At 38.9% G+C, this 12,398-nt stretch overlaps 1 protein-coding gene across 1 annotated transcript in view; it reads left to right on the plus strand.

The window, feature by feature from the left end:
• The first annotated feature begins 3,505 nt into the window (after positions 1-3,505).
• RS1 (retinoschisin 1) overlaps positions 3,506-12,398 on the plus strand; it is an 18,532-nt gene continuing 9,639 nt past the window's right edge. Inside the window, exons 1-3 of the mRNA XM_018554838.1 lie at positions 3,506-3,560; positions 10,319-10,363; positions 12,137-12,153. Of these exons, the coding sequence (XP_018410340.1) occupies positions 3,506-3,560; positions 10,319-10,363; positions 12,137-12,153 (117 nt within the window). The remainder of the gene's footprint in view (positions 3,561-10,318; positions 10,364-12,136; positions 12,154-12,398) is intronic.

Here is a 12,398-nt window from a genome sequence, read left to right on the forward strand (position 1 = left end):
GCGCTGCTGCGGGTCTCCGATCCAGCGCTGACTCCTCTGTCCTTGCTGGCACTTCCTGTCCCACGGTGTCTGCATGTGGGTGCACGGGTCCATAGACTTACCTTGCGTCTCTCCTCGTCTCCCGGCCAAAAATCCAAACTGCGCATGCGCCCGCCCCAAGATGCGTGGCCGCCCGAGCAGTTTCGGATTTTCGGACGGGAGCGCGTGGTGAAGACAGCGGTAAGTATAGTAGATATATGCAAAAAAAAACCCGGAGGGTTTAGAAACCCTTTAACCAACTTATCAATTAGGATGTTAGCCACATGTACTCACCAAAAAAACTAATGACCAAAGAGTGGGCTAATAGTGGTTACAACATAAGCTAAAGCAGATTTGATAATGAAAATATCTTTATTGCACTATAATAAACAATAATTTACTTGAAACAATGGACACACAACAAACACCACCAAGTATTAATGACAACATTGTCACTTAAAAACACCACAAAAGTCTAGACCACATTCACACCCCATGCTATGAGCAACTGGGCTTCCAAGATAAAACTAAAGTTACAAATTGCCTCAAAGAGTTCTGACAAAATCACATTGTCCTGCACAGTGCACTGTGAAGATCTGTAATTTGCAGCATTTGTCAGATTATAGCCAGGACGTTGGCATTTTCCATGCAGCTAGCTCTTAGACCCCAATGGGTTTGTGGAGTAACATGGTGAGGCGGCCAATGGGGATCCAGGGCTACCTGTCTTTTGGGCTGAGATATGAACATTTCCAGAAGGTTGTGCCACAGTTGTGAAAGAGGGTTTTAGTAGAGGGCAGGTTGCATCCAATCTTTCCTTTAGCTCAAGTGATAGTGGCAAAAGCATATGATAATCCCTCCATGATGTCTCAGCATCTCATGTGGCCTCGTGTCATGCAGCTATCTTTGTTGTGCACCAAGCCACAATACCACTCACAACTAGCATTTTCATAAAGTGAAGTCAGCAATAGCAATCTCTATATTTTTCCATTACAGGTTTTAAGTATTTTTGCATAAATTACATGCCCACTATGAATGTAGGTAAATCCATATCAATATGTTCATCCAAGAAGATCTGTGATAAATAGCTTTTACGTTTTGAAGCCACCTGTGGGCCATTGTAGGCAGCAGGATATGAGGAAGCATCATCACACATAAAGTCTGCAATTTGTGTTTACATTTGTTTTTCTTTTTTTTTATCTTAAAGGGTTATTAAACCCTCAGCTTTTTTTGCATATATCTACTGCTAGCAAGCAGTAGATATATGCAAAAACATGAAAAAAACTTTTTTACAACAGGTAAAAAACTTACCTGTGTCTTTGCCACATGCTCCTGTTCGAACATCTGAAGAGTCTCGGGCGGCCACAAAGGATCTTGGGGCGGGCGCATGGGCATTTCAGATCTTTGGCCGGTAGACGAGGAGAGATACAAGGTAAGTCTATGGAGGAGCGTGCACCCGCACAGACTCCGTGGGACAGGAAGTGCCAGCTAGCACAGAGAAGTCAGCGCCGGATCGGAGATTGGCACCAGCGCTGGAGGGACAGCTGAAAACTACAGTAAAGAAGAAGGTGATCAGATCAAGAGGCATCATTTAAGGTAAGTCCTTACACTAACATTGGGGGGAATTATCCTTTATTTTTATTATATTATGATACACGATTTATATAGCACGAACAGTTTGCGCAGCGCTTAATGTCACCTTAACTGGGGTAAATGATACATCCATTAGAGGAAGGGAAAGGGGACACATTAGATAGGCTCCTAAGAGAGATCACGAGAGTATGAAAGGAAATGGAAAACTCAAGTAGCCCCATGTCCATTTGTATCATTTGTATTGATTTTTACCCCACGGACTCAATTCTTCCCTATGTTTAGTGAAACACTAGCTCATCCAAAACAACAAAATAGTTCCATGTAAGGGCAAAGTATTGCAGCCGTAGGTGCCACCTATATACATGCCTTAAAAACAGTGTATAACATTCACAATCAATGCCTTCCAGTATAAGTGTATAAAGAGTGTTGGTTGAACATTAAGTTGGGATGGTAGTAAGTTAGTTGTAATTATTAGGGATGTCCTGATACTGATACTAGTATCAGTATCGGGTCCCATACAGGTCATTTTCACTAGTACAAGTATGCCCCGACACATAGCGCCAAAACCGGCGCTTTAAATTGTTAAATAGCTATGGGCTTGCCTGAGATCCTGCACTTGCTGCGGACCTCAGGGAAGCCTGCTGGGACCTCACATGGCCCCCTCCCACAAGCCCACCTGCAGACAGAATGAGCGCCGCTGTAACACAGCACATTGTTCATAAAGACAGCTCCTACACCCGACGTGACCCAATCTTTTATATTTTACCCAAAAATTGGGTAATAATAAATGTTTCATAACTTAATATAGGGAAAACTGTTTTTTTTTTTCAAAATGTTTGGTAGTTTTTCCTTACTATAGTAAAAAATATAAACCTCTGTGGTGATTAAATACCACCAAAAGAAAGGTTGCATGACAACATTGCATGACTGAATAAATGTCAGTCAAAGTACTGCAGCGTTGAGTACTGAGAAATGGTCTGGATAGGAAGTGGGTTTAACACTCATACTTGTACTGGGTCTTGAAAAAATGGTAACGGTGCATCCCTAATGAAGATGCCCATAGGATGTACTTCCTCAATGCTCTGACACAATTTCACTCAGTCCTGTAAATATGCACTTCCTTGTGTCACCACACCAAGTAAGCCTACTGTCAGAACTACAATGCAATGTCTGAACTTCCCACAATGTACCATTATCATTACTTGCTGGAAGCAATGCATTATGGACTATGTAGTCTTGAGAAATGAAGATTGCATCACATCAAGGGAATCCAGAAAGTTGTTGAAAGTGATGAACAGACAGAAGGCAGCACTCACTACATAAAAGGGATTTTTTCAAGTGAGCTGTGATTACATTATCAAAAACAACTAGAGTTTGGATTACTATTACAATGCTGATGTTATAACAGGATAGTATATGCTGGGACTGTAGAGCTCCTTTAACTGTAATGATTACTCAAACAGCATGCATCCATCTCTTCTTGTAAACTCTAGTGGTAGGTTAGCCTAAAAAGAAAACAGAAACCTCCATCAGTACCATTGATTTTCATTTGGATGCCGGAAAATAAGTATACAGGCACAGTTTATTCAGATGTGCCTGGAGTAGCATGTTTTCTAAGCATGTTGTCATTTACAGGTATTTGTACTGCAGTGTGAATTCATGACCTACACTTAATTTCTTATGTTAAACCTCAGCAAATGATCTCTTTGAGACAAGTAATTAAAGTTTTGCTCTAGTTATAGCCTGTAAATGACAGTAATGAGTCCAATGATTTGATGACCCTTCACGGCTTGCTAAGAAAGTAGGCATAAGATGCTTAATGAGGGATAGATTAAGTTAATCTTCCTCCAGTGCTGGACTGCTTTGAACACCAAACACTTTTATGAGGCTGGAAACCATGTATCTCCACAGAGGAATTCCACTGCTCTTTTTGGTGCTGTTTTGGTTGGAAGGTAAGGGGAACTTGCTAAAAATGTGTTTGGGATGATTAATTATTATAGGAGACACCATAATGTGCAAGGGAAGAGATCCTTTAACTTTGCAAGAAAAGACTAGCTCAACTTCCTGTAAAATGCTCTATAGATATGTTCCAAAATATATTGTAAAGTCTTGTAGGAAGCTATTTTTGTACTCTGCACAAAGTTAAATCCAGAACTGCAATATAATCCACGTATTGTAATTTAGATGGAAAATTCCTAGGACCCGATATTTGCTGCTACACAGTCAGCAAATGTGAAAAGTCCAAATGTAATTTGACAAATAGCTATATTTATCCCGGAAAGAAAATGAATAGGCATGTCCCAGCTTTATACATTACAAAGCAACTCTTTTTTAGAAAAAAGGTGAAATGCAAATTAAATTGTAGCTCATAACTGTGTTAATACTTTATTCACTGCTCACTCTCGTCATAGCCAAGATGCAGTGCAATGAGATGCATAGACAAGCTCAGGAGCAAATTCCAGGCGCCCAGAGACCTTCCTTTGGTTAGGAATACTCATTAATAGTTCAAGAAAACCTCAGAAACTGTCATTTCTGTCAAGGAACTAATTCTGAAAATAAGCTGCAGTGTTTTACTAGAAATAGACTGAATGAATGATTAAAACATCTTCCATGAAATTTTATGTCCTAGAGAAAGTAAAGTGGCCATCATTTGTGCTTAACTGTCCAGAAATACAGCAGAGAAGAGTATTTTATTACGTTTGTGAAGGTGTTATTGGACTTTAAAAGACCAGTTCAGTAACAGATTTAATGGTCCCTCATGTTAGGTAATTGTAGAGCAATGGTATAACAAAGCTTGCTCTTTAGCTAAGTGATCTGCATTTAAAGAGAATTTATATATGTAATACATGATATGTTTTGGCAAAACTGGATTACTTCTTGCCAGAATCATGTTCCTGTCTAAAGACAAAAAAAACCCTGAAGAAGATCTAATCCTTATCAATAAAATCATATATATTTGTTAACATGGTAATGTCAGGTGAAAAGTTGTTTTTGTCACTCTTCCTGTTATAGGGTGACAACTGTGTCACAATTGTTCCCTTGCGTTGTCACCCTATCACATGGGCCCCTGGTAAAGATTATAAGGGGTTGTGGCCAGGAGATAATTTACTGTTGTCTCTACCAGGAAGCAATGTTGGTCAGCTGATGCTGGAGGGAATGCACTTGCACAGGAAGTGGCAGACTCAGGCTAAGGGAGATCAGCAGGACTGAAATTCAAAAAATAAAATAAAAAGTCTACTTTACACAAACTTGTTTGCCTATAGTAGTGGAATAAAGCTCTTCAACTATGTAATATGTGCTCTATGATAAAGTCTTTGAGAGACGGTGATGCCTAAGTCCAGGGAGAACCATAAAAATGTATGCAAGGTTATTGTGCCTTTGGTGTCTGCATACCCTTTCCTTCTCTGGGTAAAATTAAAGAACTGGCTTGGCATATGACATTAAATGCACTGACTATCCCCCCAAAAAAGTCACACTCTAATATTTTGTTGGACCACCTTTAGCTTTGATTGTGGCATGCATTCGCCGTGGCAGCATTTCAATCAGCTTATCACAACATAAAGGCACAAGATTTAGATCTGTCCAGAATTTCATTAATTTTTCACCAAGATCTTGTAGTGATGATTGGAGAGTCGGACCGCTGCGTAAAGTCTTTTCCACCACACCCCAAAGATTCTCAATGGGGTTAAGATCTGGTGGACAATCCATGTGATGTCTCATGCTCCCTGAACCACTCTTTCACAGTTTGAGTCCGATTAATCCTGGCATTGTCATCTTGGAATATTCCCGTTCCATCAGGGAAGAAAAAATTCATTCATGGAAAAACCTGGTCATTGAGTATGTTCAGGTAGGCAGGTGACCTCATTTGTTGGGCACATAACAATGCTGGTCCTAGACGTATTATCCAATGGAAGGCTTTGAACTATTTGCTTAGCTACATCCAGATGGTGACTTTTTTTTATGGACAGGGATATTGGAATATTGCCCATTGCAGTTTTAATTGTGAGGTATCATAAAAAAACTGAGGTTTCTTTTTCCTTCCTTCAGTTTTCCTAATAGTAATATTTGTGAGATAGATAATACATCAAGACACTGTTTTTGCAACTTTATAGCAGATTACATTTCTTTCAGAGAAAAGTGCAGAAAAACAATCTAATGACATTAGTCGTTCCATGTAGCAAATGACTGCATACACTATATGATCTGAACTGCAATTAATAATAAGTGTGTTTGTCTTTACCTTGTTTAATATGTTGTTTAATCATTTGAAGGTAAAAGTCATCAACTAAAATGCTGAGACATTTGTCAAGAGAGTCTAAAGCAAAGCTTAAAACATTGTAGTACATTACCAGGGTAAAACACATGCTGGCAGAGAAGGAGTTAGACTGTACAATCTACTTATAGTGTAAGCCACTGGCGTAGAACCCTGAACCTAAATGACCCTGGATGCTTTTGACTTTTTCAATTCACTTAGGAGTAGTACAAGCGATTACATAAGTACATACAATTAATTAAATTACAAATACTTTTTAATATCATAGGAAACTGTAACAGAACTAGAAGAATTAACAAAATTCTGTCCTAGAGTTCAGATCTTGGAGATGTCATATTTTATGCAAAGGGAAACTACATCTTACCTAATGGACAACACAATGACACAACTATGCAGCAAGGTCCACGCCCCTGACTAAGTGTAAAATAAAACTAAACTGTGCAAAAAGTGGTATCGGCCACTTAGAAATACAGTAACAAATAGTGCACTGCGCTAATGAATAATAAATACCAATAACCAATAACCTCATCAGAAACTATTGTAAAACAATGTTGACATTGTGACAAACAAAAAATAAGATAAAAAATAAATAAAATAATAAAAAGGTCCTAACTTAGAATTGATAAGAAATCTCTATGTGCTTCATTAATGAAACATCTAAAAAAAAGTCAAATGTCCATAATACTGTATATCTAAAAACGAATCCTTGTGTTTATAAGCAGCATAATCCATTGTCATAAAGTTAATCCTGAAACATAATTAAAAATATATAAAGCGAATATAATCCATACAAAGTGCTTATCAGGGCTCAAAATTTCCACTCGCCCGCTCGCATTTGGCGAGTGGAAATAAAGAGAGGGCGAGTGGAAATTCAGTCATGCACGCGGTCACGGATCGCGTACCTAACAATAAGTCTAAAGTGCATGTATTTAATGTTCTCGAGTCCTCCAGTACTTAATACAAATACACAAAAACGCTGAATTCACTGTGCTCTAGATGTGCCAAAAAACTCCCTTCATGCTTGGATCTAGAATCAATCAACTCATCAAATGTGTATGGTCAATATAAACAAGCAATCATACAGCGTTATGGAGTCGATTTAATCTAGATTCACGTATGGAGGAGGGTTTTTGGCATGTCTGGAGAACAGTGAATTGTAGATTGCACTTCAGCACTTTGTGCATTGATATGAAGTAATGGAGGACTCAAGAACCTGAGGGATATCTGGCATGTATGCATTCCATAAATAGTTTCCTCTCTCTCAGTGTCTCTGTTTCATTTCCAAATCTTAACTGAATAAACTGAAGAGAGAAGCTGATTGGTTGTCATGCACAGCTCCTCCAGATTTGATCTGCTCCAGTTTTGATAAATTCCCCCCTTACAGTCATCATGTTTCTGAACAGCTGCGTCCAAGTCTCTCAGCTCAGCTTCCGTGAATTTCCAGTACAAGGTCACAAGGGACAGAGCAGGCTCCAGCATCTGTTCATCTACTAGCATGGAGAAGGGAGAAGGGAATAGAGGGGGCCAGGGAGACAGGGGTAGCTTGATTTGCTGTGTCTGTGTGTTTGTGGAGACACACACAGCTTACTAGCACACACAAGTGTGACTGCATAGCACTCTGCTTGAGAAAGGAGTCACTCTAAAAAGTCAGGTCCAGTGCTCAGGGGACCAGCTGATTCTGCAGGAAACGAAAACTTTTAAACATCAAGGAGCAGCATCCATTGTAAGTGATTTCATCAGCATTTGAAATGGCTTAAAATCATTTTGACTTTAAAATGACTTTCATTCATATTTTGCACAACCCTAGCTGATAGTTGAGGAAAACTTTCAAAGATATAAGAAAATAGCAAAAATAATGACAATGATTATTTTGGCACACCAAATATTTATACTGCAATTATATTATGACTTCAATGTTAAAGTTTAATCTAAAATGATAACAATTGTAAAGGCTTGGAATGTAATGCTTATTCAGCAGTGGTATACTCTAATACATGTTTATGAGTGAAAGCCTTTACAAGAAGTTGTTATTTGGAATAGTAAGCTCTAATAATTTTTTTTTAATTTGTTTATATTCTTTATTTACGAAAAGGCAGGAGAATAGTAACATACACTAGTACATGAAAGTGTAATAATGTCGTGACTCAACATAGAAATAATGGTATGCAATTTAACCAGAAAAAGTAGTGGCACAAATATTTAGCATTCTTTCAAGTGCCTTTCAAGAGCAACTCCGTTGAGAGAACCAGTTTCATGCAAACCGTCAAGTGGTAGAAAGTGTGACTATTCCTCCTATCCGATTCTTACCAAAAGTTAAGCAACAGAAAGCTAAGATGAAAGGCAGAGAAAGTAAGTCCTTAGGAGAAGTGGACAGAAAAGAAGAGGGGAATAAGGGAGTAGGTCTGCTCCAGAGAGGCGAAGGAAAAGTGGATGAAGGAAAGAAGATAGAGAGCTACAAAATGTTAGTGGGGGGAGAGGACAGAAGGGAAGTAGAAGAGAAAAAAAAACAAAAAACGGGCTTCATCCGGGGGAGGGAGCCGATAACCTAATCAGGCCTCCAAGAACACTTATCCCTGGATCATCCAAGTAAATAGATCATGACCAGGCTAAAGATTGGAAAGGAGAAGATCCAGACCCAATATGTCTGGGTAGGGTGGAGCATGTGAGTGATGGTGCACAGTTAACACATTGACAATGATGTCAATGTGTTAACTGTTACTGAATCAACTTGGAGCTTACAGCAGGGCTATCTTTACTTCCAGTGGCTGAACATAGGAGCCTGTCAGCGGAGGAAAGCGTATGTACTGCTGGGGTGAGGGGACTGCTGCTCACTTTAGGCTTATTTCTCACTAGGATGGATCTTTCCACAAATAAATGCTTACTGAAAAACTTGAAAATGAATAAAAAATTATTTCAGTCTGTGTAGTTTTACAGCAGCTGATAACTCTCTACACCTTTACAGAATGGGCCGAGCAATGAAGGGCAGACTCTGATTAATAACCAGGGGAATGACAGGTCACGTGAGATAATTCTTCCCTTAGATATTTCATGACTCAAGTCTTGAAGGAAATTCCAGTTTTGTGTTCTGTGTATTAGCATTTTCCAGCCTAGTTGGGGGATTCTGTTAGCCTTTTAACTTCATATATTGTTTGCTTACCTATGGGAAACATTAGTACATAATTATATATTTATAATTCATTGTTTTAGCACTGAAAGCATAAGCATTAATTCAGCCCTTCAACACAGCTAGCATCCTTATTTGTTTTAATGACTATTAAAGTGCATCTAAAGCCAATGCTTTTTTAGTTTTGGAGTAGGAAGTGTTAAAATCCCTGTCAGGTTGTGCTTGCTGTCTGTGTCCTCGTTTGGGGAGATTCATGATTCACCCTCTCTATCTGTCCTGGTGACCATTGTCACTGGGACAGAAAGTGATGGAAAAGCCACCATTTTACTGCTGTTAGCCTCCAATGAGGACACCTATTATGGTAAAAGTCATCAACTAGGAGGTTTCCTCTCTTTGGAAAATGTTTACTTTCTGTTGTCCTCAATAGGAATTAAAATCTTGGGGAAGACCATCTCAACAGGTCATTGACAGAAAACAATGACAGGAACTGGCCTTAGATATATTTTTGTGTTGTTGGTAAGACTTTATTGTAATAAGGAAAATAAGGATTTTTTTTTGCAGTTTGCAGTAAGGGAGTTTCCTTGTTACTTTAATTTACTATCCAAAAAAATGTCACAGCTAGATTCTAATGAACCGGTAAGTGTTTACAGGAAAGGGAGAGAGCTGTCAGCAAAAAAAGGAGATCCATGGGAACAGTACTACGAGTTATATGTAGAGTTCTATGTAGACTTCCCTTCTAAATCCTTGTTTTTATGCTAGAACTGGTAGAGAGAAACACAAGGCAAATAAATTGGCCTCATTCTTTCCTCACAACCAATATTCCATTAACAGAGGAAGAATATGCAGAATTATTTCCATAAAAATGAACTGAAGCTGGTAAGATCATTAGTGGAATCTACAGACTGTCCATAAAGGTGTCTTCATTACAACATATGATAAATAGACTTCATTATGTAGTTGATGGAAAGGGTATTGTATTGCATTGTATGCAACGGAAACAAATGCAATAGCACATCAGAGTTTCCATCAAAGATTTATGTTGTGCTGTGTTCTATGAGGCTAAGGTCCAATCAGTGGGTCTGCAGTTCCATACACTGGTGAGTAATATCATCCATTATATACATTTCTTCTGCACCTAAATGGTAGAGACTAAAACAGGAAAAGGTACATTTAGAAGAGCTAGCCTAATTGTGTCGTGTACAGAAACCCTTTAGTGTATGCTTTTATAAAAATACACTGAAATCCCCTGCCGTTGCCTTGACCTAATGGCGTCTTATGTGATACTTCAGCTCACACTTTCTTTTATGTTACAGCTGTTGAAAGTGGCAAATCTGGAGATGAGACTTCATCAGCTGATGGTGAGAATGACACATCAACAAAAGGTCTGCTGTCATCATGAATGCATTTTTAGTACAGGCAGTGAATGTATAAACCATATTTAAGGGCCACTAAAACTAAAATTTCACTTTCTATAAAGAATCTTGAATGAAACTTTCCAGGTAGATGAGAACGAGTATGGGAAGAAATACAATGGCCGACATTGCTGTAGTCCTTTTATAGCCAAACTCCAGGAAAATATGATCATTTATACACTGCACTGGGTGTGTAAGATTTAAATAAAAAGCTGAGTGTTATGCGTGGAGGGCTGCTCTAAGTTATACAAAGCTTACCTTGCAGTATGCCATCTCCTACACTGGGGGGAGTAAGGGACAAGCAGTGAAGTGCTCAAGTCGCTACAAGGCATTCTGTGATTGAAGTCTCCTCCTCCAATCACAGAATGTCTTCTAAAAAATATTGGCAAGTAGTGAGGAGGGCCGGGGATGTGACTGGATCCCTCACTCCCCAAAAGAACATTATGTGTAGCAGACGGCATGCTGCAAGTAAGCTTTTTATACTTTGCAGCTGTCTGCAAATTATGCCCAGCTTTTTCATTATAATGAACACACCCAGTGCAGTGTGTACATTATCATTGTTTCCTGAAGTTTGGCTTTAAGATGCTAGTTGCTTGGCTGTTTCTAGCCTAAGTGTTTTCTGAGGTCCTCAACAAGCAGAGCATCCTGCAGGTGAAGTATGAACACCCAAACAACATACTTGTTGCAAGTTTAAGAGCCAGAAAATATTGAAGCCTTCTGATCAGAAGCTAAGCAACCAGAATTTTTAAAAAAAGAGGTCAGCAATGTTGGGCTAAAAATTTCTCTACATTTTGGTTTCCTTTAAAACTATAGCTTCCTCTTTTTTTTGGAAAAGTGAACAATATGCAAGGGGGATGCAGTGATTATTTGATAATGTTTGTACATGCATAGTACATAGCAGACCCTGTAACGAGGGCATCTCATGTGACTATGCCAAATGTGATACCACCACCTCGAGGGCAGTCAGTGCTTACTACACTACCTGCCTTTAATATGGCTTGGACTGTGACTACAGAAGCTTCTGAGCAGTTGCTGCTAGCTACCTGAAAAGTGGATGCTAGAAGAGTAATATCACATATCCTGCCTATTGTTAGTGCTGTAAGCATAACTACATCCTAGGCCGGTACCTTAGTAAAGAATCATCCTGTCTACGCTTAGACTGGCCATAGTAGACAGAGACATTTCTCATTTAACTATATGAATGACGGACAATTGTAAAAATAATAATAATGCTAAAACTGATAGGATTGGTAGAATTTCTGTACCGAATGATTTACTGGCATGTTGGAAAATCAGAGGAACAGACCAAAGCGTACTATCTTGTGCAGTCTGTGATTAAATTGTCCCCAGAATCTGTGTAATGCATATCTGCTAGTATTTAAAAAAAATTAGTTGGCAATCAAGCTAAATTTTAGTTTAGTCTTATCTATGGGCCCCATGTAGATTACCCCTTTTCCTAAAAGTCACATGGCTTCCATTAGGATCCAATAGCTTTAATACGTCTTGTGTCATAGACCTGAAACAACTATGCAAATGAGGAGTTCTGACTTTACATGCTGCATGCTTGCTCCTAGGCAGTGACCCACTGACCAAATGTATTGAAACTAGTCAACAAGAATTTTCGGATGGGGGGTCACCAATGGTAGCCTACTCCCAGTGCAGATGAACTTTAACATCAGTTTTTATTTGAATGTTTTGTTTTTCATGCACCACATCAAGTGTTAATCACCAGTGAGGTAAGTCCACTTGTTTTCTTTTACTTTATTTTATGATTTTAAAAGCTGCTCAATAGGGCATTATTTTCTATACTTTGTTCAGTTGTGCTCCACCATCACAACCTCTGCTGTGTCTGGTAATCAATATTTCCACATTTTTCACCCACAATGCCAATCTACTGTTAGATCAGTGTCTGTTCCAAACCGGAATACACACTAGCCGATACAAACTGTTTGGCTTCACTACCTGTAGTATCTGAGTCTTC

Source organism: Nanorana parkeri, unplaced genomic scaffold, assembly GCF_000935625.1.
Source record: "Nanorana parkeri isolate BGI_ZX_2015 unplaced genomic scaffold, ASM93562v1 scaffold175, whole genome shotgun sequence".
In the NCBI taxonomy this organism is placed as follows: domain Eukaryota; kingdom Metazoa; phylum Chordata; class Amphibia; order Anura; family Dicroglossidae; genus Nanorana; species Nanorana parkeri.